The sequence below is a fragment of the Salvia hispanica genome, chromosome 5 (genome assembly GCF_029641045.1).
Source record: "Salvia hispanica isolate PSC_SH4W2 chromosome 5, Shi_PSC_v1, whole genome shotgun sequence".
Taxonomy (NCBI): domain Eukaryota; kingdom Viridiplantae; phylum Streptophyta; class Magnoliopsida; order Lamiales; family Lamiaceae; genus Salvia; species Salvia hispanica.
This window is the reverse complement of record NC_142696.1, coordinates 21,402,541-21,416,192: the sequence shown is the minus strand read 5'-3', so window position 1 is coordinate 21,416,192 and position 13,652 is coordinate 21,402,541. Positions and strand designations below refer to the sequence as shown.

Here is a 13,652-nt window from a genome sequence, read left to right as displayed (position 1 = left end):
AGTCATCATTTTAACTAAAAGAAATTTGAATCACAAAAATCATAGTAATTTTCAGCAACTCTTAAAAATTGTTAATTTATCAAGACATTATAAGGTTCAATATAACCAAAAAAAAAAGAAAAATTCGCTTAGAACAACCTAAATTTACAAATTAGGAAAAGGGTAAAATTATGGTAGTCTTATTTCGATTGCAATTATTCATTGAGAAAATTTTTTGAAAATCACATTGTTCATGTATTTATATTAGAAAAAGGAATGTTTAGGGGAAAAATAAAAAAATGACAAAAATTTGTGTATTTACAGGCTAATAATAACATGTTATATTGATTTGCCATGCACCTTTCGCCACATAGATGGGAATATGTCAAGTGTACTCTACGCCAGCTTTAATTTGGCCGGGATTTTTGTTGAGGATAAATCAGAAAAATTCGAAGTTTATGTAAATACATTCAAAAATAAAAGTTTAGGGAAAAACTAATAAATGTTGAAAATTCGTATATTTATAGATAAATAACCCTATACTATATACCTTGCTTTTGTCCTAAAATATTTAATTAATTAATATTTAATAGCCACATATTAATCTTATTTACCCAAATAGGAGTATATTGAATATGCATGTTTGTGTGTGTGCGCGAGAGGGAATGTTCGATCCCTAACGTGATCTACGCACTACGGTAACTACTCTACGATAAAATCTTTAACCAAAGAAAAGACATAATTGGTGAATGAAATGATTTCCAATTAATTTATTCTTATTATATTTTATTATTTTTTTTCAATTTAATAAAGACATAGTAGGTTGAATTTCAAATATTGCTATAAATTGTAAAAATTACTTGTTCTAAAAATAAAAGTACGACATGAGACTGATTAAAAGAAAAAGTGAGATAATACTACCTCCGTCTCACAATATGAATTACATTTTGCCATTTCAGTATATCCAACAATAAGAGTCCTATTTCAGTTTTACCATAAATAGTAAGTAGGTCTCACAATTCCACTAACTCACTTTACTCATATTTTATTATAAAACCAATATAAAAAACGTGGGCTTCATATTACACTAACTTAATAAATCCATCATACTTTACATTTTTTAAATCCGTGCTCACACCAAATGTGACTCCTATTGTGGAACGAAGGTAGAGGTAATAAGGGTACTTACAACAATATAAATGCTTACAAGATGCAAAAGCTTAACCTGCGTGCCTAAAATTAAACATAGGTTGTAATGAAACACGAATATTGTGAGTATATACGTATTAGCTATCTGATTGAAAAAAAATCAAAATAAAATTTACTACTCCCTGTATATGCTTGTTATTTCTCTTTTGACTACTGAAAATTAATTGTTGATTTAAAGTTAGGCGTTTTACACAAAAACAAGTAAAGTTTCCTTATATATATTTTAGAGTAAATATATCATCCCATTTCATTTCTGGAATTTGAATTTCCTCAAGTTCTCTTGATATTGATCAAGATGCGAAGCCTTGTTGTCACAATATTAATAGTTATTTTGTCCATAAACACAGACGCCTCCTCGCTGCCGGAAAGGCTGCTCCGATCAACAGCAGAGCTCCGAAAACACACGAGGGTATCAGATTTCCGGCTTGTAAACCGGATGCTAATGGCCAAGTGCTTCCACTCGAACCCGTACCTCAAGATGAGCGTCACCTCCAACCCGACCCTATCCGATGAGGAATTCGTGACGGTCAACATCACCGGAGTTTGGCTGCCTTCCATAACCGATTGGGTGGCCATGATCTCCCCTTCTCACTCCGAGTACGTGCACTTCATTTCTTACGCACCTAATTTCGATTACTAACGTGCTAGTGTTTGGTTGTAGTGTGAAGACGTGTTTTAGAAATGCGGCGCTTATGTACCAACAAACGGGCGATTTGAGCAGACTTCCACTTCTATGCCACTACCCTGTTAAGGTCCTACTACTATTTTACCTAACCATATTTTAACTAGGCACATTTATTTTGTGTTCTTTTCCTATTTTTAAACACAATTATGAAAACTAGTGATTAAAAATACCCTCCATAAAATATATGCATAACACGATATTTGATATAAAATTGATAAAATAAGAGTCATATTGAAAAAAAAATATGGTTCGATATTATAGTCAATAGATAGAACCTTGTTTTAGCGGATAACACAAAGTTTTTGGTGGATGTAGGTAGTAGTATTGAATTTGGTTCGATTTTCTAGAATTCTCAATTTAAAACAAGTTTATTTTTTCAAGTTTGGACAAGTTCGGTATACACCAAAACAAAATCTAAATTTATAATTAATTTTATTTATATATTGATAATAATAACAGCATCAAAAATGAATTCATTTTAATTTTCAATTCGATTTAGTTTTTATTTCATAATATCAAGTAACGTGGTTAGGTTCCAAATTGAGCAAAAATTCAAACAAAAAACTTGCATTATCAATTAAAATTAGGCGTACATGCATATTGTTGAGTTTTTTAGAGCATGGCCTCTAGATACAGTTCCTGCAATTAGGCACGTAAAATTTGTGTGTGCAATTTGGTTGAGACTGTTCCGAATGCAGGCTCAATACGTGAGCAACGATCCAGAATACTTGACGTGTAGCAAGAGTGATTGTGAGGAGACCATTGCTGGGAAATGCACGGTGAAGACATGCGGGGCGACATTGTCGTTCCATGTCGTCAACATACGTACAGATATCGAGTTCGTGATGTTTACCGGCGGATTTAAGACGCCCTGCATGTTGAGTAGATCCGACCAAATTAAATTCGCTAACCCAAACCACCCCTTGTATGCCCATGTAGCCAGCCTTGATTCCACTGCAACATCGGTGTGTATTCTAATTCTCTCACTTATTATATCGTCATTTGATGTTGCATTTGAATTTTTAATATCTTTGTGTCAATCTAATATTATAGTATTCATTATAGTTTTAGACCTAGAATATGTGCATCCCCTAATTATTACTACTAAATTTAATTAGGACACATCTGGATTGTGGAACAAAATATTTTTTTATGCATACGAGCACTCTTAAAATTCTACTAATAATTTTTGGGCTATTAATGTATGTTGTATAAGTATAGCATCATGATTAATGTGTATATAGGTAGTTTTAAAGCAAGTAGTAATACTTTTTCCGTCCTAAGATAAGTGAATAATTTCTTTTGGACACGAGATTTAAGAAATTTATATTTAAAAAGTTAAAGTGGAGAGAGTAAACTATGATAGAGAGAAAAATAGAGGAATAAAGAGTATTTAAAATAAGTGAAGAATAAAGTAAGAGAGATAATCTTAAAAATGAAATGACTCACTTGTGATAGGACATTTTAAAAAGAAATGTGATTCGCTCGTGGTGTCGTGGGACATAGTGAATTAAATCGATCATACTGTTCGAATATTATTCAAACTAGTGCTTTGATGTTGGCATTGTTTTTTCTTCAACTATTAAATTTACGCCCAGAGTCTATATCGAATTGTGCGACTCTAAAATTACTCCCTATTCTATTTTTGACAGCTAAAGTTTTTAAAATAGTTTTAGCGACCAATCGATGGATGTAATAGGTTTGTATCTAACTAACTAAAAATTGAGTAAATGCTTTTGGATACAACTCCAGAATCACAAGAAAAAAAAGAGTGAACTACATAAACGGTACCTAATCTTTCACTTTCGCATGCAAATGATACCTGATATTTATTTTATATCGTTTTTGTTAATAAAAATAACCTTAGGTACTAAATATGTGATTATTTTGTTATGGAGAATATTTTTGGAAATTTAAATTAAATAGTACCAAACATGTGATTATTTTTTTCTTTTTTAGTTTCTTCTTCCTTCTTTTTTCTTCATTTTCTTCTTTCTTTTTAGTATTTAATCTTCATTTCTTCTTTCTTTTTCTCCTTAGTTTATGTTTCCTCTTTTTTTTCTTCTTTCTTTTTAGTGTTTTATACATACATTTAATTGCATTCATAATATAAATCAAGAACAAAACACCTAACCAAATTTATTATTTAAAATAATTAAATCAATTAAATATTTTTTATTGAATTATTTTATACTCATTTTAGGGTTGAATAACCTAGCTAAAAATATTCAACTCTTAATATCATTATGAATACAATTCACAATTTTAAATTCTTAGACTATATTGATTAGTTATTAATTTAATATAAAATAATAATAATAATAATAATAATTATTATTATTATTATTAATATTATTATTATTATTATTATTATCATATAATATTGTGTGATTCATTTAAATAATTATACTATAATTAGTTATTGATTACAACTAGTTTTTAGCATTATAAAAATAATATTATTATAATAATTGAATATAATTATAACTATAATTATAATTGAGTATATTTGAATGATATTAAAAAATAAATTAATTATTGTTATAAATCGTTGCATTTTCATTACTAGATGATTAGCTGTCACTTAAATTTATTATTGCTACAACTTTTTGGTTACTATTATCTGACTTTCTTATGCTTCTTGAGTTTTTTTTTAAGTGAACTACGTAAATGATATCTGATCTTTCATTTTCGCACGTAAATGGTTCCTGATCTTTATTTTATATCGCTTTTGGTATTTATAAATCATATTTTTGGTACCTGATGCAATTTTCACCCTAAAATATCCTCTAAACAAATACAATACATTGTTCCATTAGTGTTATTAAGGTTATTTTGAGCATACACAAAACTAAGTACAAAACTAAGTACCAAAAGTGATATTATAATATCTTCTTTCATTCTCCACACTCTTTATACTATTATTATTAATCAATATTAATATTATTATTTTGATGTTATAAATTAATAATTAATTTATTTATTTTTCACCAAAAATAATAAAAAAAACAAGAATTAATTCACATCTACCAAGCTACCGTTTTCCTAAAAACAAAGAAGTTACTTTAATAAGTTTAACTAACAAAACATTACTACAATTAGTTGCAATTATCATATTATTATTTTGGGATATTGGCATCTAATATCACGAAACTTTTAAAAAGTTTTTTCACGAACTTTAAAATTGGCAAATAATATTACGAACTTTATCCCGTGTTTGTTTTTTCCCACGAATGAAAAAATTCATGTTATTTTAATAGATTGAAGAACAATTTTGGAGGGTGTGCTTTAAGAAAAACTATCTTCAAAAATTGAACAACTTGAAACTTTCAAAATTATTGTCGAGAAAATATGAAAAAAATCGGTATCATAATATTATTTGTGGGAATTTTTTCATTCGTGGGAAAAAAACAAACACGGGGTAAAGTTCGTGATATTATTTGCCAATTTTAAAGTTCGATGGAAAAACCCAATTTTTTGAAAGTTTCGTGATATTAGATGCCAATATCCCTATTATTTTTTACGATTGATTACTGTTACAAATTTTAAATAGGTTCCGATACCTTTGAGTGATTTTTTTTTAAAACCTTTGAGTGAAGTTAAAGTTATGATAATTTCAAATTGAAATTGTAGTAATCAGAAAATAGGAGTAATTAAATTTCGTCCTCATTTTATAATTGGGCAAATTGCATTTAAAGTTGTGAACTTTTAAAATAGTTTAATTTTCAAATGAACTTTAAATACTGCATGAAGAGTAATGAACTTTATCAGACTGTGTAAATTTCCTATCCGATATGACCCAATAGATTTCCGACCGTTGAATTCGGTTTGTGGAATTCGATTTGTATTTTTTCATTTGTGCTAATTATATTTGTGGTAAGTCCGAGGTCAAAGATTGCAAAGATAGAATAGAAACAATCAAAATTGGTGGAGTTGCCAAGTCACGCCTCCAGCGCACCACGTAAGATAAGTTTTTATCGGAAATCTATCGGGTCAGGTTGGATGAGAAATTTACACAGTCTAATAAAGTTCGTGACTTTTCATGCAACATTAAAATTCACAAAAAAAATTAAACTCTTTTAAAAATTCATGGGTTTATATGTAATTTGGCCTTTTTTTAATTACTCCATTATCTAATCGTCTGTATGTACTTTTGTGCAAGTGCAAAAAAGCACATGCCACCAAACTAAAACATATAAATAATGAATTTTCAAATTTTGAATCCGAAAGTGTTGGTTTGAAATGGCAGATGAGATTGACATGGGTGAGTGGGGATCGAAGTCCACAACAAGTTCAATATGGAGATGCCCAAACAGCACAATCCTCAGTTTCAACCTTTTCCCAAGATGACATGTGCACAAGTAGAGTAACTACTCCATTCATTCACATTTTTAAATTACCCTGAAAAATATACTAGTATACTCTTTTTTTATTCAGGAGAATAGCGTAACATGACAAGAAACGATAATAATTAATTTGGTATGGCTTTTCAGGTTCGTTGGAAAGTCCGGCTGTCGATTTCGGATGGCACGACCCTGGTTTTATTCATTCCGCTATAATGACCGGACTTCGTCCTTCCACCAATTACTCCTACAAATATGGAAGGTTTTTCAATTACTATAGTCTTATTTTATGATAATTAAGTTGTAGTATAGTACTGTATGTTTTAAATATAATTTCTGGATTTTGTATCATAACATAAACAGCAACTTAGATTGTAACCAAAGAAGGATTTAAGAGCTTACAGGGGTTCTCGATGGACATCCAAACTCCACATTAATATATATACACACCCAACCATATGCATATCTCCAAACATGATTGATTAATTTGTGTTGAACAGCAATTCAGTGGGATGGAGTGATGAAATGAAGTTGAGAACTCCACCAGCATCTGGATCGGATGACCTTAAATTTATTGCTTATGGTGATATGGGAAAGGCTCCTCTTGATTCCTCTGTAGAACACTACATACAAGTAAGTAGCTCTTTAATTAATTGTGTTTGTCTAATAAATATATATATATATATATATATATATATATATATATATATATATATATATATATATATATAGGGGTGCGTTAAAATGACAACACTCTTAAAATGACACTGTGACACCACGCTAGACTGCAATATTATAAACACCAGACTGCAATATCCAATACACTAGATTGCAATCTATAGATTGCAGTCCAGCGTATTGGATATTGCAGGCGGGAAAAATTGCAGTCTAGCGTATTGGATATTGCAGTCCGCGAAAATTTACCCTTAAGCAATTTTTATGATTGCCACATGGCAGCTGATTATTCGTCCATGTGTACAAATGATTGGCTGAGATTGGTGGTATGGTGTTAGCTTAAGAGGTGTTGTCATTTTAACACAAACCTATATATATATATATATATATATATATATATATATATATATAGAGGGTCTTGTTAGGTTGAGATTATTTAGCTAAATTGAGAAATGAGATGCAATATGGGCCACTAATCCACAAGATTAACAAAATGTCAACAAATACCACATTATGTCAACAAGGGGGTATAATTATCTTTTCATTAAATTGTGTTTGAAATCATTTTCTAAAATCCTCTCTAAAAATCTAGTTTCAACATTCAAATCTTCAAATCTTCAAATCTTCAACATTCATTTCTTCAAATCTTCAAATCTTCAACATTCATATCTTCAAATCTTCAAATCTTCAACATTCATATCTTCAAATCTTCAACATTCAAATGTTCAAATGTTCAAATCTTCAAATCTCTTCAACATTCAAATCTTCAAATCTTCAACATTCAAATCTTCAAATCTTCAACATTCAAATCTTCGAATCTTCAACATTCAAATCTTCAAATCTTCGAATCTTCAACATTCAAATCTTCAACATTCAATAAAATAACACTTATAATTCACATATCAATACCGAGAATATCGAATGTCAACAACTCGTATTAAAATGTCAACAACTAAAAAATAACACTTACTATTCACATATCAATACCGAGAATATCGAATGTCAACAACTCGTATTAAAATGTCAACAACTAAAAAATAACACTTACAATTCACACATCAATACCGAGAATATCGAATGTCAACAATGTGTATTAAAATGTCAACAACTAACAAATAACACTTACAATTCACATATCAATACCGAGAATATCGAATGTCAACAACTCGTATTAAAATGTCAACAACTAACAAATAACACTTACTATTCACATATCAATACCGAGAATATCGAATGTCAATAACTCGTATTAAAATGTCAACAACTAACAAATAAAACTTACAATTCACATATCAATACCGAGAATATCAAATGTCAACAACTCGTATGAAAATGTCAACAACTAACAAATAACACTTACTATCCACATATCAATACCGAGAACATCGAATGTCAACAACTCGCATTAAAATGTCAACAACTAACAAATAATACTTATAATTCATATATCAATATCGAGAATATCGAATGTCAACAACTCGTAATAAAATGTCAACAACTAACAAATAACACTTACAATTCATATATCAATATCGAAAATCTCGAATGTCAACAACTCGTTTTAAAATGTCAACAACTAACAAATAACACTTAAAATTTACATATCAATATCGAGAATGTCGAATGTCAACAACTCGTATTAAAATGTCAACAACTAACAAATAACACTTACAATTCACATATCAATACCGAGAATATCAAATGTCAACAACTCGTATGAAAATGTCAACAACTAACAAATAACACTTACTATTCACATATCAATACCGAGAACATCGAATGTCAACAACTCGCATTAAAATGTCAACAACTAACAAATAATACTTATAATTCATATATCAATATCGAGAATATCGAATGTCAACAACTCGTAATAAAATGTCAACAACTAACAAATAACACTTACAATTCATATATCAATATCGAAAATCTCGAATGTCAACAACTCGTTTTAAAATGTCAACAACTAACAAATAACACTTAAAATTCACATATCAATATCGAGAATGTCGAATGTCAACAACTCGTATTAAAATGTCAACAACTAACAAATAATATTTATAATTCACATATCAATATCGAGAATATCGAATGTCAACAACTAACAAATAACACTTATAATTTACATATCAATACCGAGAATATCGATTGTCAACAACTAACAAATAACACTTATAATTTACATATCAATACCGAGAATATCGATTGTCAACAACTCGTATTAAAATGTCAACAACTAAAAAATAACACTTATAATTCACATATCAACTACGATGTCAACAGCGAACATTATTCATGTCAACTACGATGTCAACAGCCAACATTATTCATGTCAACTACGATGTCAACAACAAACATTATTTATGTTTTCATGTCAACGACCTATATTATTTATGTCAACAATAACATTTTACATATAATTCATGTCAACAACAGTCTTTTACATATAATTTATGTTAACAACATTTTTCATAAAATTTATGTCAACTACCTATATAATTCATGTCAACAACAAACGTTATTATGTCAACGAGCTATATAATTCATGTCAAAAATAAACATTTTCATGTCAACAACTTATATTTTAGGCAATACCGCAATATCACAAACACCTTATCTACACAACTCACAAATTTCAGCAACACAATCAATTAAAAACTGCATCCATATATTTCACAAATTAATCGTGATTGTTGGACGTCAAATAAATTGCCTTCTCAAATTCATATACATATTTCACAAATTCTTGTAATTAAAAAATAACAACTAATCCAGCCTATAGCTAAATTACAAACAATGACTTGAAATTTCACAATTTTGTCAATTTCACTCTTCAATTCTGAAGACTCAAACATGAGATTAATCCAGCCTATAGCTAAACTCCAGAAATATACAGTTCAGTCTGAACACAGATAATCCAAAATAAAAATCAAATAAATAGAGTAGTACCCTGGTTTGGAGAAGAGGCGGGGACCGATGGAGATGAGAAGTGGAGGTGACGGAGTTTTTGGTTGGCAGCGATGGCGGCGGCGGAGGATGAAAATGCTTGAGATCTGCGCAAAATTGACCGGCTCAAGGATCTAATCAACATTACTTTCTTCATATTTATTCCTCAATTGAACCACGACGGCGGTGGGTGGCAAATTACCATGCGGCGGCGGACGGAGGAGGATGAACCACGACGGTACGGCGCCGGAGAGCGAGTTCTCAGCAAGCTCGACCACCATTAGGTGAGTCAACTCAGAGAATGAGGTTTTGCATCTCCAAAAACAAAAACAGCTGATAAAACAGAGACACCTCACTTCCTTTCCACGCCACGCGTCCTCTCCTCCCTTTTCCCCCTTTTCTTTAAAATTCCAATTCCACAAACTCCACGTCTCCACTCCCTATCTCTATCTCTAATTCGGAAAACGGCGGTTTACTTCTTCGCAATCGCGGTTTACGAATTCCTGAGGGGATTCGAGGAAGCACACCTCCGCGCTGAATCTCGCCTCCGTGCCGCTGCGCTGGAGCACAATCTCCATCGAATTCATACAATTGGAGCTCATCAGCAACTGCAGAATCTGCTCATCGTAGTTAGAAACCGGAATGTGACGCAGCACTGCCACCGCCTTTTCGCAAGCCCTAACGCGGCGGCCAACTCATCGCGCTTTGCCGCGCCGGCGGAGGCGGCGGCGTAGATCCGCTCTTCCGCGATTGCCAGGCGGAAATCAGGCGCTGGATTGTGTGATTGGAGTCATGTCGAAAGCTGCATAAACTGCGATTTGGAGCGTGCGCATCAATTGCAGCGGGGAGGAAGAAGGATCGATTGGTTTGGAGAAATTTGCGAAGATGCAGAGAGAGTGAAATTAAAACACGAAAGGATCATTATACCTTTTCATATTAAATTAATCTAAAATTATTTATTGTGTGGCAAAATCTGGACCACTCATTTAATAAAAATGAGTGGCTGATATTGCATCTCATTTCTCAATTAGCCTAAATAATCTCAATTGATGACAATCCTATATATATATATATATATATATATATATATATATATATATATATATATATATATATATATTGGAGTAGTAATTAACTAATGGAGTTGAATGTATGTATAGCCTGGATCGGTATCTGTTGTAAAAGCAGTGGAAGAGGAAGTATCCTCCGGTGAAGGGGTCGACTCTATATTTCACATCGGCGACATTAGTTACGCTACCGGTTTCATGGCCGAGTGGGATTTCTTCCTTCACCTCATTTCCCCTCTTGCCTCCCAACTCCCCTACATGACCGCCATTGGCAATCACGACCGGTATGTATTAACTCAGTCCACAAAAAATAGTCTAAATTGCAACTTTTATGAGTTTTAATGCAAAATTGGTAAAGTAAAAGAAACAGAAAGAAAATATAGTTGAAATTTCATTACAGAGATATATCTTATATAAACAAATAGAGACTAACATTGGCGAACGACCCAGAATGGATAAAACATACTCCATTTAATTTAGTAATGCAATGCAGAGACTATGTGGGCTCTGGCTCAGTTTACGCAACCCCGGACTCTGGGGGAGAATGCGGGGTTGCCTACGAGACGTATTTTCCAATGCCCACCGCTGGTAAGGATAAGCCCTGGTACTCCATAGAGCAAGGGCCTGTTCATTTCACTGTCATATCCACCGAGCACAACTGGACACAAAATTCAGAACAGGTAAAGCTCAATTTCATTTTCATCTATTAATATCCAACTTCATCTTCTAACTCATTTTATTGGCACTTGGCAGTATGAATGGATGAATAAGGATATGGCCGCAGTGAATAGAACAACAACTCCATGGCTCATATTCACAGGGTAAGTCTCAAAAACTATATATGTTGCACCACTTATTCATTAATTATTGATGAATTTGTGATGAATGCTCAGGCACAGGCCTATGTATACATCTTCTCCTGGAACACCAATTTCTCCTAGCGTCAACGATCAGTTCGTTGATGCAGTGGAGCCCTTGCTACTAGCAAATAAGGTAACAACTAAATACATCTATAATTACCACAATCTATATCCTTAATTAGAAGTAAAACAAGTGAAGAATATATGTAATATAATAGGTGGATTTGGTATTGTTTGGGCATGTCCACAACTATGAGAGAACATGCGCCGTTTATAAGAAAGAATGCAGAGGAATGCCCACCAAAGATGCCAATGGAGTCCACACTTACCAAAATTCCAATTACACTGCGCCGGTTCATGCTGTTATAGGAATGGCTGGATTTGAGCTTGACAGTTTCACACAAGATGTAATTAATTATACCTTTTAATTAATTTATTTATTGAAATGCTATTATCTTTGAGATTATTAATATAGATTGTGTTGATTTTGTAGGATAATAGCTGGAGCTTGGTTAGGATTTCCAAGTATGGATATTTAAGAGTTCATGCTACCAAGAGCGAGCTTCATGCCGAGGTAAGTGAAATTAATAAAAAAAGCAAAGTTTTAGATTTGGTTAATTATTTTGCTAAATTAGACACTCTTCTTGCGTTTGTAGTTGGTGATTGCAGATTCAAGAAATGTGGATGATAGTTTCCGAATCATTAAGTGAGGAGCGAAAAAAGACCGAATTCAGACCAGATTTCATTTTTGACATGTTTTATGAATGGTTGTAATAATAACCACATCACTCTTTAGTTCATAGAAAAATATCGTATTTTTCTAAGTCGCAAGTAAAAGTCGATGTTCATATTCGTGCTGCTAGAGCATAATGGTGAATCAAAATGATGAGGCTATAACATTTCAACTATTTAATTTTTATTTCAGTATATATAGAATTTAGAACAACCGCCTTATAACATAAATCTAAAACAAACAACTCTTTTTTATTACAAATATCAAACCACTGCTCTTTTTCTTGCAGTGCATCAATAGTTGTTCTTCAATTTCTCATGGAACTATATAGCCTGCAAAACAAGAGATAACAAGAAAAGTTCAAAACATATAATACTAGTGTATAATAATATTGAATTAATGTAAAAAATAAAAAAATAATTTCATACTGCCACATTTGGTTCCATGAGCAAGTGGCTTTCCACAAGATGCAGAAACAAAAGCTGCCTTTTGCATGCTGATTATCTTCTCAACTTGGGTGGTGACATGCTGGCAGACGCATGGCAGATCGACGTTCCTAATGACGTTGCAGCAGCCCTGAGACGGGGCCTGCTGAGGGCCCGGTCGCTGGACGAATCTGGAGCATTGTTGAATGAGACCTTGGAAGTCGCCTTGGCATTGCGCGGAGGCAGTGGAGAAGATCATGCTTGTGCACATCACCAGCATCAGGTATGTTGTAATCCCTATTTTCGCCATTGCCTCTTGCTTGTAGTTGTTATTGTCTTTGTTTCAGTAGATATGACTTTAAATAGGAATTTTGGATCTCAAGTTGAATTCATGAAGTTTGCTGCCTTCATGTTTTCTTTGTGCTCCTTAGTAGGATTCTTCATAAAAGATGCATCATTTTTGTGCTAAAACTGTTTTTGAGTTGCCTTTTCGGCACACCTTTTTTTTTTTCACTTTTAAAAGTGGCGTGAGTATCATAAGTTTGAGTAATGAAAAAAATACTCTCATGTCATTTTGAAGTTAGAATTTTTTTTAAAGTCCACTTATTATAGTTTCATTATATTTTTTTATGGCAAATTCAACATAGTTCATCTCTTTAATCAATTCTATTTACTTTACTTTTTCTTCAATTTTTTTATTTAATTCTAGTGGTGTGTGTTAAGTTTGTAA

General features: G+C 32.0%; 2 protein-coding genes across 2 annotated transcripts; one reads left to right on the top strand and one right to left on the bottom strand.

Moving 5' to 3' along the window:
* Positions 1-1,432: 1,432 nt before the first annotated feature.
* Positions 1,433-12,683, top strand: LOC125190718 (putative inactive purple acid phosphatase 27). The gene is made up of 13 exons (XM_048088092.2): positions 1,433-1,785; positions 1,850-1,940; positions 2,572-2,838; positions 6,123-6,234; positions 6,367-6,478; positions 6,717-6,849; positions 10,998-11,188; positions 11,398-11,584; positions 11,658-11,725; positions 11,798-11,897; positions 11,983-12,171; positions 12,258-12,338; positions 12,421-12,683. Exons 1-13 carry the CDS (start codon positions 1,484-1,486, stop codon positions 12,472-12,474), a joined length of 1,887 nt encoding a protein of 628 aa, XP_047944049.2. The 5' UTR covers positions 1,433-1,483; the 3' UTR covers positions 12,475-12,683.
* On the bottom strand, positions 12,659-13,339 carry LOC125189700 (uncharacterized). The gene is made up of 2 exons (XM_048086951.2): positions 12,926-13,339; positions 12,659-12,829 (listed from the first exon to the last, which is right to left on the bottom strand). The coding sequence occupies exons 1-2, from the start codon at positions 13,230-13,232 to the stop codon at positions 12,813-12,815; spliced, it is 324 nt and encodes a 107-aa protein (XP_047942908.1). The 5' UTR covers positions 13,233-13,339; the 3' UTR covers positions 12,659-12,812.
* Between the last annotated feature and the right edge of the window lie 313 nt (positions 13,340-13,652).

Excerpts from the sequence above, each read along its gene's own strand:
- LOC125190718 (XM_048088092.2), top strand. The coding sequence starts at position 1,484 with ATGCGAAGCCTTGTTGTCACAATATTAATAGTTATTTTGTCCATAAAC. Across the intron at positions 11,189-11,397 it reads GCCATTGGCAATCACGACCG|AGACTATGTGGGCTCTGGCT; the intron begins GTATGTATTAAC and ends AATGCAATGCAG. Across the intron at positions 11,726-11,797 it reads CCATGGCTCATATTCACAGG|GCACAGGCCTATGTATACAT; the intron begins GTAAGTCTCAAA and ends ATGAATGCTCAG.
- LOC125189700 (XM_048086951.2), bottom strand. The coding sequence starts at position 13,232 with ATGGCGAAAATAGGGATTACAACATACCTGATGCTGGTGATGTGCACA.